We start from the raw sequence: 12,228 nt of genomic DNA, 5'->3' as shown, positions 1-12,228 counted from the left end.
ATTATAGAAAATAAAGGTGGTTGTCACTCTCTCTTTTACTGTTTGGGACACATTAAGAAAACAGTAGCCCTGTGCAGGGAAGGACACATGCTGACATTTGCACGGGCTCCAGTTAGCACCCGGTCTTCAGCCTTTTTGCTCAGCCTCTCTGTGGCCTTTTGTGCAGGCTTTTTTTTTTTTTTTTTAATTACTTCGCTGTTTCACAGCCCTGTTCGTTTGATGAAAGAACCTTAAATCATGAAAATGAGTCTCTACACTTAACATTTCCATGCTTAGCCCAGACAGCTCCACTACCAACCCCCTCCATTTCTCCACTCTACCCCTTAGGTGGGGATTAGTGAATCTCTCTTCACAGGCAAGGTAAAACCCCACCTTTTTTATGCTCTACCCCTTCCTTCTCTAACTAGAGAGAGGAGAAATCATCTTTTCTGACCTTTTTTTTTTTCTTTCTTTCCTTAGCACTCTCCCATTCCTCAGTTTCGTGACACAGTTTCAGGCTGGTGGGGCAGCCTGTTTGTCACTTCTCTTTGAGGCGTGATGCTCAGTGTAAGGTGGCAGGCTGGGTGCCATCAAAGAGAGTGGGATTGCATTCCCATGTTAGTACTGGTGGTGGAAAGTATGGCACAGTCCTCAGATGTGTTTTTTTTAATCAAGAATTAAACCTTTTAGGACTCTTTGGACCCAAAGGTTCTTTTTAGGGAAGTGCTGCCCATCATTAGAATGGCACGTCCTCATAACAATCACTGGAGACCTGCCCTATTTTTTATATTCTTTACCTATTCAATACAAATATATGTAATTTCATCCATAAAAATGTATTTTTTCCTATATTTAATATATAAAGACCATTTTTATATTCTTAAGTCCAGACATTTGCTACCAGCCACTCTTACGAGCCGTAAACAGTGAAAATAATATCAGTGAACTGACAGACACTACAAGACGTTTTTTGAGAGAAGAAAAAGGCAGAAAGTAGAAGAAAAGAAGCCCTATGAAGCAGGCGTATTAATCCTCTTCCTTTTCCTTCTTTCCCTTTTCCAAACAGTGCTTTGCAGACGGTTCTGGCACAAGGGAGCAAAGCAGCTACATCTGTTTCCTACCTACCTGCTCCTCCTCTCCTCCTCCTCTTAGACCGAGGGAAAAGGTGCTGGAGAATTCCCCTTGCCCTCTCACCTCCGCAAAACTTCTTTCCGCTCCCCAAAACAGTGGTCAACAGCGGCAGGGTAGAGACAGTGAGAAACAGTACTTTGTCTCCACAGACCCTCGAGACCTGGATAAGGGCTGAAAAGCTGTTGTAACTAAAGAGCAAACACATATGTGAGAGCTTACGTGAATAAGCTTCACTTAGAACAGCCAAGCGCACATCCCTATTTCTGAGCGTTTTGCTATTTTACTGTTATTTTACTGCCGTTAATAGCCAGTGCCACCAGGGTAACAGCAAAACGTTGTGTACATTTCAACCTGCGCTGAAACCCATCTAATTTAGCAGCAGCTCAAGTGTGCTTCACAGCAAATAGCTCAAACGCCGAGGAGATGTATCGACAGCTGAGCTAATTTTCTCTGTATCAAGATTGTTTTGATAACTTGGCCCTTCAGGAGTTAGAAATCATGAAGTACTTCTTCTAATCGAATGGTCCTAACCAAAGGTCATTTCTCTCCTTGCCTAGGGTCCTGTGGATTTATTCTGTAACGGGAGAGTGGGTATATCCTCTCTTTGCTTTGTTCAGCCCGGCTGGGCTAGCAGCCTTTTTTGCTGGTAGCCTTGCCGTCATCGTGTCTTTCTACAACTTCGGGGAGTTCCTCAACTGTATGATATGGGGTCAGTCCAAGTTTTGTTTTTCACTTCTGTCCATATGAAAAAAAAAAAAATCTAAAATGAATTCCTGTGATTGCCTTGGGAGGTGGGGAGAGGAAGGGGGCCCTTGTACACTGGAGGGTGGCATTTGGGTGTCTGATAGAGATCGCCAGGTCCTAACCAGTTACTAACAGAGAGCAAATCGGATCAAGAATCCCAACCCTACCAGGTACAAGGCTGGGCCAGGTTTCTCTGATGGGGCTTGAGAAGCACCTCTTACCAGCATAATCACCGGATTTTGAATTCCTTCTCAAACAAGTGTCCAGAGAATCCAAATCTCTCTGGCTAAAACTCTTACACCTCCATCGCGTGGTGTTTGTAAGACTAGGAAATGGCACTGTTTACCGACAATTTATAGGAAGGCATTAGTGTATCCAAATGAAAGCACCGCAGTGGCTCCGTGAGTAAAACAGCACTTCAGAAAGTTTTTTCAAACTGTTGAGATCATCTCCCTTCTGCTTTGGTAGTGGTATAATCAGTAGTGATTTAAAGAAAATGAAAGGCAGCTTCCTTGGACAAATGGGCAGTTAGGAAAAAAAAAAAAGTAATTTAGGAGGACACATTCAACAGGTGGAAGAAAAAAAGAACTGATGAAACAGTTTTGGGGGTTTGGCATGGGATTTTTTTTTTTTTTCCTCCCTTTTGGTTTCCTCTCTCCTTTTTCATTCAAGAGTAAGTTTTTGAGGATGAAAGTGTTTCTGTCAGGAAAACGTGTGTATTTTATTTAGGACAAATGTATGAACATTTGCAATTTCTTAAAGTGGCTTTCTGATCAAAGAAAAAATGCTGCAAAAACACCTCTGAAAATAAATAAGACAACCTCCCTCTGTTCTCAGGGAACATTTGATGCCTGATCTATTTTGTGAAGTCTCACATGCCTGTCAAGCCAAAGTAGAGTGTCTGTAGCTAGTCTCTCACCATCCATACTCAGCTACCTAAAAGCAGCAGATTGACTTTCAAATGTGCTGAATAACCAACTTCACCACTCAATACCTTTGCAAATCAGATGCTTGCTCTACATGTCCATGTTCGGAAATTTTGGCTGAATTCTATTCTCGCATAAACATGATACAAGATGAGGATTGCTGGTAAATGAAAACAGATCTGCAGCCTTTCTGCACTAGCTCTGGTTTAAGAGGCATCACATAAATGGTAACTATTACTAATAAAAGGCCACATCATCACTATAAGATAGTATAGGTCTTTATATGAGATCTGATATCTGATACATCTAGGTATCAGATTTTTTCATCACTGAGTACGTATTAGTAATGTCAGGCCTAGAGTATGCCTGATGCATAAGTTGGAGATAATCAGACTTAAAATAATTTGATTTCCAAGGTGTTAATTGACCAGACAAAAGGCTGTGCCAAGCAGAGATCAAATTAACTGCAAAAATTAGTCACATTTTGAACAGCTGACTGAATATACTCACTTAAGAGATGTTAATTTAAGAGATTTCTAAAGAAACTGAGGCAAGCACTCAACTTTCTTTTCTGAGCACACAGAAAGGCTGAAAAGCAGTTGTGATAGCATGAATGTAACCTCAGAGAATATACATAAACACAGCATACATGATATCCCTCATTGGCATCTGGTGTGTTCTTGCAATCCATGGAGGCCTCCTGTGTGTGGTGGGTCTGCCTCTCCATGCATACTTGATATTTTTCAACGGAACCACAAAATCATGGCCTTAACAATTACATGGTGTTTTCATCCACGTGCAGGACACTCCCCCCAAGTTACAGTTACCCATGTTTGTGCAAACTCTTGCTACTTCACGTGCATCCTCAGCTCTTCACCCCCAGGACTGGCAGCATTCCCTGGATTTGCTGTACGCTGATAAAAGAAGCTGCAAGCTGCACCCCAATAGCTGGCAACTCTGTGGTACCCGAGGCTGTGGTTTGATAATACGGGGGCTTTGGCAGCAGTAACTTCTCAATAAGCTCCTGCCCACCGCCCCTCGCTCCTTCCGACTCCACCACACATGCCTGTTTCTTGCAAGCAGGGTCTATTTTCAACTCGGATCATTTTCCCGATCCATTTCCCAGCTGTGTCTCCCCAAGAGAAGGCTAGGACTTCCTTAAGCTGGTATTGATAACAAGGTCCCAATAAGCACTGAAACACAGCCAGAGGGAAACTATTCCAAATTACAGTGTGCCAGAGTCTTAATATGTTCCTGACTGAGACAAATCTTTGGCTCAGCATTGCCAGAGTAAAAACAGCTGCAAACTGAATGAAGACACGATTCCAACATACCTTTCTTCTCACAGCAAAAATGGCTCCATGTACTTTTTTTCATCCTACCCTTTCCTGTCTCACCTTCCCATCACAATAAGGGAGATGTTGCAGTTAAAATAACCCTGCAGAAAAAAAAAAAACAACCCACACACAAAAAGCAAAACAATCTGTGGTGGTAGAGGACAGACCTCTTCATCTCTCCATACCCTCCACGCTGCCCACCTCCTCCCTCCCCCAAAAGAAAGAGCATGTGGAAGGGCACTTCTGCCCTCTCTTTTGCTTCCTGCTCAATCCCCCAAAGGCACAGTTTGCGTTACGGAATAATGCAATTGTCCACTACGTTCCTATAGGCAAGTCTGGAAACACCTTCTCCAGTAACACCTGTAGCCACCAAGCAATTAGAGCTGACGCTGGCGGCATCTGCCAAGGCAGAGAGCCCTGCCTGGGCTGCTGCAACCAGGCTTCGCCCCAAAGGGAAAGGCTCCGGGGCAGCTGCTTCTTTTTCTTTCTTTCCCACTTGAAGGAAGAAAGCTTGCCCAGTTTGTGCCCAGATAAGTTGTGTTTATTTGAAGGTGCAAGAAGTGATTAACAAATAGCTCCACACGAGTAGCAAGCCTGGTTTCCTTCTGGACTTACATCCCGTGGCAGGCTGTAGGCTGCAAACGAAGCTTGTCCCACAGCATACCATGCTTCATATGGGCTCTCTTCCATGTTCCTTTATAGCTTCAGGCCACTATCACTTTTCCTAAAACCAGCTACATAAATATTTTACTCTTTTTCACCCTTAAAGCTATATTCAGTTCCGACTTATTCCAAAGTCTATGGATGGCAGCTTTCAGCTTCAAGCAAGTAATTTTTAAAGCTATGTCCTGTGCTTGACCAGAAAGATGCAGTATCATTTCTGAGAGCTGGAAAATCCAGGCTGTCAAATAATATAACCTTGTTTTTCCTTTTCAGAACAACCAAAAGATGCCAGACCCTAAATTTGTTTTATTATTTATAGACAAACTGTTTCATACAGTATTGGAGGTTTTAAAAATGTATTATCTCTCATGTGGCTCTCCCTCCCCTTGCACAGTTGGACTGGTGGTAACTAAGGCAACCCAGCTGCACAGCCTGAGAGGCACAGAAAATAGTACCAGTAATGACTTTTTTTTTGTTTTAAATCCCAGAGTTTCTAGAGTACTAGACAATGTTGAGCAATACAGAAACTCCAAAGAGGGTAATTGGAAACAATGGGCTGATTCTTTTACTGCCATAAATTTACCTCAGCCAAGAATTTGGCTGCAGGGTCCGAGTACGAAAGATGAACAGTGCGATAGCTTCTCCCATTCCCGATGGGTAGAAAACATCACGCAGGCAACTGATCTCATGCTACTTTGACCAGTCAAACTAGAACCCTCAAAAATAAATCAAAGCAGTTTTCCCTCGGGTGTTGCACCCGGTGAGACAACCAGATCCTCAGGAGAAATTCGGATCAAGGTTCTCCACATCAGACAGAACAACGTTTCAGGTGAGGTCTCATCTCTAGCACCAGCATTTGAAGATGGAGCAGATTCATTTGTCTTCCATCTAACACACCTGAAAAAAGGCCCAAAACAACATTCATCAGCTGCTTCATTTCAATACTTTGAAATGCAGGTGGATAGGAGCTATAGCTAGCAACAGCTACCCACTCCACCAGTGATTTAAATGCCTGCTGAGGGACACTGGGCAAACCACTTGCGAAATTTTACAGCCACAAGGCCTCTGCCAAGTCCAGAGGAATGCTCATCCCCAGGCGGTGGAGCTGTCCTTTGGGAGGGAAACGGGGCAGAAAGGGAGGCTGGCTGCCGGAGCGGGCAGCAGCTCCAATAGACCCATGCCTGGATGCTCGCTGTCCTCCAGAAGGGAAAGCTTTGGCCAGCAGCTGGCTGAGGAACACCAGGGTGGCAAAGCCAGAATTAAAGATATCGTAAAGCAAGGGATAAGGCGGTACAACAACAATAAGAGCCATTGCTCTCAGGAAAAAGAGGAAACTTATGGTGGAGTAACTTCCTCGTGCCCAGTGCATGGATGGATGTGCTCCTCCAGATCTTCTATGAGCTCTTGAATATCTTGCAAAGACATTGCTGAAACATATTGACCCAGGGCTAAGCTAAAGTTAGATGGCAATCTTCTCTTTAATGTATTTTTCCTCTTCTTTTTGGAGTACTTTTGCATTAAATGCATTTTCCAGAAACGTATAACATGTTTTAGGAACTGACTGTTTTCTCTGGGTTTTATTTTTGTATTTACGTGCTTATGAAACCAAGCTCCCTTAATACCTTGCAGTCAGCTTATTGGGAAACCCAGCCTATGTGACAGCGCATGAATCTGTGCAATACAAAGCAATGCTATAATATGATTGAATTCTCGATGCTCTCATTCTTCTGAGCAGCTGCTGAGATTGCAGAAACCCGAGTGGCAAATAAAGGGGTGCAAAGGGCAACTGTGTGGGGTACGAAGTCGTTCTACCATTGTACTGGTACAGGCTTATGAACAGCAGTTTTTGTATGAATGTTAAAATGCTCATGTTCTGCAGGTGGTTATCAATCCAGACACAGGTTCCACCCTTCGTTATTACAGCATCCAGGAGGGATTTTTAAACTGAGCCTCCTTTCCAGAAGATATCTTCATTTGTTCTATCATGCCTTTAAAAACAAAGAATAAGAGTCCAGGGGGTATCGATTTCTTTCAATGAACAAATAATGTTTGTATCTACAATTTCAGTATATTACCAGTGACAAACAGAACTCAAATTTAAGAGGATTTACAGCCCAGAGTTTGCAAACTAAATGTGAATATTTACTTTTGTCTCATCCGTTCATCCTAGTTGTGCCACAAACCTGTGATGGCATATTCATATCCTTCATATTTGTCACTCACACAAGCTGCAGTTTACCCCTCGGGTAGAGGAGTCTGGCTATTTAAAGGAAACCTGCATCATCTGTCACATGCCCTACTCTTGCTGACAAGTTTATCTGATGGTCCATTGGAGGGAGACCAGATCGGAAGCTCTGGCAACCCAGAGCTTAGGATTTCATCACTGGAGGCCAGATATTAACAGGTGCTTGCTAATACGCTGTCCCTGGCCTAACAGGCTAGTCTTTTTCTTGGTGGAGTTTTGTCTCCCTCGTCTTTAAAATTTCTAGTTGGTCACTAAAAAAGACTTACAGGATCATCTGGGAAGGAAGACATGCTAGGATTTTGTTCCATATCAAGTCATTCGCCAAATGCTGTGCAGGCTGGAGATAAATAAAATACAGCAATCAGTGTTTCAGAGTCTCTGAGGTCTATGGACAAGGAAAGCACCTTTAAAAGAGGGTTCCCTGTGAGTAAATGATCATCAACAGGGAACAAGAGAGGCTGAGACAGCGCTTTAGATAAGAGTACCCAAATATATTTGGTTATTGCCAAATATATGCAATATATGCACCACTTGGTACCCGACGGTAGCACATCTGGTCTCTAGCTGGTGCTTCAGAAAGCTGTGGGTCTTTGGTAGGTCCTCTGCCATCCTGGCCAGACACGTGAGGATGCTCCAGATATCTTAGCTGCAGGATTACTCATCTGCTGCCCTTTCAGATGAGCTTTATTTTTAAAGCTTTTCACATAATCTTGCACCAAGATAGGCTTGTTTGGTGGCAGATAGTTTTTCCCCACTAGCAAAGCATCATTATTTCCAAGGGATGTGGCCCACGGCGGATTTCAAATCATTCCTCGGTAGCTGAGTAATTCCTTACTTGCTAGGGACATCCCAGGCTCATTCAACTTCTGCCGCACTTCGGCATTCGCAGCTGGTCCAAGCCATGCACTCATAGCTTACTCCGACTCCCAGACGGGTTCGGTTCCCCAGGGGTGTTGGGAGGCTGGGGCCAGGTTCACATCCTCCTCCCAACAGTGTGCTTGATCTGTGAGAGGACTTCTCTCTTGTGCCTATTTCCCCAATAATCTGTTCTCTTCTGCCTCCAAACAGGAGATTCAATAGTAATACTGGACTACAGGCAGAAAGGCAAGTGAATCCTCCTCTTCAAGCCAAACAATCTCTCCGTGAATGCTGAAACCGTGAAGTAGAGGAAAACAAATGCAGCTGTGATAAATCCTTTCTCCAATGCATTGCAGCTTCTGGTGAAGCCATTATGTCATCAGCCATATGGAAGACTAGTGGAAAATATGAAATGTTTGCCTCTTACATGATAACTCTGCAACTGCTATGAATAAGAAAATTGTGTTCATCTGTTTACACAGATTTCTCATCTCTTGCACAATGTACGTGAGGATGTGTCCATGGTTAAAACTCGTCACTGGTAAACGAACTCCCTCATGAGCTTGGCACCACTCTGTAGAAGACCTGTGAATGCAAGCCAGCTCTTGTTTGGATTACCCTTCATCAAGTCTGGAAAAAATTAAGAGGAGGGGTAATTTTAACAGTGCTGTGACTTCTAAGCTAGCTAGATAACAAATTGGGCTAACAAGGACTGTAATTAGGAATGTCTGCTCAGAAAGTTCACCATGAAGCCAAGTTCTTCTAATGAGAAACATTCTGGAATATTAATATGCATAATATCGCCCCTCCATTTTAACAGGAAATCTGAACGCAACACTTTCTTCCTTTTTCTTGGTTTCAGTTAATCTTGCAGCAAAAGTAACCTAATTATACTGACTGTATGATTGCTTTGACAGAAAGCATGTTAATTTAAAGCACTGTTTAACATAAGGCTGCCTGCCATATAATTACACTCCATTCACATGTTTACTAATCTTGCTCAATATAGTTGATTTCTGTTATTAGCCTCAACATCTTGTTAACATCTAAAACGCTGGAGATCTGCTTTGCAAACTCCAATAAACAGGCAAAACCAACAGTAGCGTAAGTGTTCCTTAATGGTCAACGTGAAAAAGAAAGATCTCTGTTATTAGCCTTGCATTTAAATGAGGATTTGAAACTAGTTGCAGTACTTAAATGTCTAACTCCGTCTTCATTGCCAAAACCCCTAGCTCGGAGCTACTGTGCACGCAGTTCACCGGGGTGTTATTTTCGTCTTTCAAATGCTGCTGGAGCTTAGTAAAAACGAAACACATTGTAAGCTGTCTGTGAGCAATAAAAAAAAATAATGTGTATACATAAGATTGTTCTTCTCACATGTTAAGCACCTGATAAAATTCTAGTCTGGGAAGTTAACATACTAGGGCTAGACTGTAAACTAAGTCAACTCAATGAAAGTCGTGCGCGCATTCAATAATTTCCAGCTTATCTAGATAACTCGCTCCAGCCAACTTCGCAAGGGGAATGTAAGCAATTACGCACACACCCCTCTCCTTTTCTGTTGAAGCTGAAGGAGGACATGGAAAGAATTCAGCTGAAAGATGCTGGTCAAAGCAAATATTTCAGAGCACCAGAGAGAAGAAAAACTATGAAGGGAATTAGGGACGAGGAGAAAGTTCAGGAGACTCCCTGTACAGGTTTGTTGGGGTGGGGTTTTTGGAGGTTTGTTGTTGTTTTTTTTCTTTTGGTTTTTTTTTTGGTTTTGTTTTGTTTTGTACTAATAGTCCAGTGCAAGCAGTTTAAATGTCAGAAACTCAGAACAAAGCCTGGGCCCTGATACGGAGGAGCAACTTCTTTCCACGTCCAGCCAGGAGACGGACGGCAGGTCTCGCCCTTGGCTCCTGCTCACGCCAAGATTTACCTTTGGGATCTGGCATGGTGGTTTTCCTGCTGGACTACAGGGGTCCAGCACGAGAGGTGAATCAAGGGGGGGGTTGTTTCTTTCTTTGAAAAGGGCTCAGAAGAGGCACTGCTCTCTGTTACATCCTGCATGGAGAGGCTGGATCCCAGTCATGCGCTTTGGGAAAGCGATCAGGACTGCCTGTCCCCAAAACACAGCTGCTGGGATCTTGGGTTTGCTTTGCTCCTTTCTCTGATGCACACAAAGCCCTGTAAGGAGGAAAGCGTACATCGTTGATCACAAACCCACATTTTCCCTGTGATTTCAAGAAGGCTTTACTGAGGTACACTGAGTAAGGATCTGGCCTTTATAACATTTACACTAGATTTCTCTTTCCAGTCTGTTTCTCTCTCTCATTTTATTTTGAATAAGTATGCAAAGTCAGTTAGAACTGTTTATTTATAACTGTAGATTTTCGTGGCTGTATAAATTAGATGTTATTACTGAATGAGATGCCCGCCCACTCACCCAGCACAGCTGTACAGGAATCCTTTCATGCCGCTCGACGATACGCAGTCTCAATCGGGAGGAAAATAACATGCTCCCAGTCAGACCAAGGGACCGCTGCTTAAACCTTCGGGCGAAAAAACAGCAATTAATTTTTTCCACAGTACAATGTGCAGTATGACAACCACAATTACCTAATGCTGTTTAGACCTGCCACTTTTGTTTGGTAGAGAGAAAATGAAGGTTTAAATTCACCAGAGCAAAAAACCCCAAACAAGAACCTACCCCTGGACTTTCTTTTTACAAGATTAAGTGATTTTCCTTTAGAGGGAGTGAGGGGGACGGGGACAGTCAGGGGAATTAAAAGTAAAATTGGTTGTTATTTGAGGCAGAGCACCATCAGAAAATAAGGACTCATCCCATGCACACACACAGAGCTACTTCCAGCAGAAACAGCTGGAATGCAACATCCACCACGATTAGGAGCTTTCATCTTAGCTCACACCTTTGTAACAGTTTACTCCCACAAAAAGCATAGGCAAGTGCTAATTTATTCCCTCCCCAATTTCCCACACAAATTACTTGGTTTGGGTCTCTGCCAGAGCTTCAGGGTCACAATCTGACCTCAATAACATAACTTAGGATTGTTCCAAGCCTTCAGTGGAACTACTGAAGATTTACTTTGATGAATATGGGGCCGGGATCTGGCATGCAGAAAATATGCATTTACATTCTACTAAAGTGTCTAAAATAGTTGCCCAGGGAGGCTGAAATTCAATTTGAGACCTTGTATTCACTTGGCAGAGCACGTAATTAAATATTTTGTGCCACAAAATTAACCAGAGGGTCTCAGGGGTGTTGGTAAGAGGACACTTAGAATCAACCATGAGAGCCAAACTAAGACCTATTTCCCAGGCAAGTTATTCAGTAAATATTGGAAAAAAATCATTGCATTCATATATGGGTTCATAATAATTTTTGTTAGTATTTAACCTTACTGACTATCTGGTTACCTCAGAGGAAGAGGTTATTGGCTGCGCGGATTCACATGAATAACCCCAATATCAAGTTCTGCTCTTGAACTAAAGTTACTGCTTACAGCTAAGAACTGTTTGTGATTGAATTAACCGTTTGGAAAAAACCAGCAGGTAAAAACCAAATACAATAGGCCAGACTTAGTAACAAGTGGTCATAAGCTCCAAAGTGAAATTTTTGCCTTTTTAAAGTCTCCAGAGGCCCTACCCTGCAAGGAGTTCAATGTTTCTGAAAAGCAAACCAAGTACCTGAGGTGTTTGATGTCAATACACTTTAGTTTAACTTCCAGACATTGGCGTTAAAAATCATGGGTTTGAGTAAAACCTCTAGGATATAGCTCAATAATAGTTCTGAGCTATAAAATTTAATAGTAATGGTTGGTGTGTCAAATGTCACCTTCTGTCACATGCTCTCAAAACATTCAAGCGAACCAAGTTTATTTCACCTTGAGAGGGTAATTTCCCTCACTACCCGGAGAGCAACACACGTGTAAGAAAATATAACCTTTTTTTCTACACCTGAGGCAGACAGGACTGCCTCCTCCAAGTATGCAGGACAATCCGGTTTCGCTGCCAGTAAGGACTACGTTCCTCAAGGAGAAGAGACGGAAACCTACGTATACCAACACACACCTGCTTTTCGTTTCGAGACGTTTATTCAAGTCTGTGGCATGGAACCACCCAGCAACGATGCCACCGCCAGCTGGCAGGTGAAAGACGCATTCTTCACCCAGTCCGCTAAAAGTTTGCGTGCTACAACACGCTGCCACTTCTGCCCGTGTGTTTGGGAAGACCGGTATTGCCTTTTGCCGCTTTTCCTCCACATGAGGATCAGAGGCTCTGGCAGCAGCATGCCCCGGCTCTGACACGGCGGCGCGCAGGGAAAGGGGCCGCCGGTGAGGAG

At 43.1% G+C, this 12,228-nt stretch overlaps 1 protein-coding gene across 1 annotated transcript in view; it reads left to right on the top strand.

The window, feature by feature from the left end:
* The window catches only part of ADTRP (androgen-dependent TFPI-regulating protein), a 33,680-nt gene extending 25,543 nt beyond the window's left edge, over window positions 1-8,137 (top strand). Inside the window, exons 5-6 of the mRNA XM_009326475.1 lie at window positions 1,668-1,819; window positions 8,094-8,137. Of these exons, the coding sequence (XP_009324750.1) occupies window positions 1,668-1,819; window positions 8,094-8,137 (196 nt within the window). The remainder of the gene's footprint in view (window positions 1-1,667; window positions 1,820-8,093) is intronic.
* The last annotated feature ends 4,091 nt before the right edge of the window (window positions 8,138-12,228 follow it).

The sequence above is a fragment of the Pygoscelis adeliae genome, unplaced genomic scaffold, assembly GCF_000699105.1.
Source record: "Pygoscelis adeliae isolate BGI_AS28 unplaced genomic scaffold, ASM69910v1 Scaffold186, whole genome shotgun sequence".
Classification (NCBI taxonomy): Eukaryota; Metazoa; Chordata; class Aves; order Sphenisciformes; family Spheniscidae; genus Pygoscelis; species Pygoscelis adeliae.
This window is presented reverse-complemented; position numbering and strand designations above follow the sequence as displayed.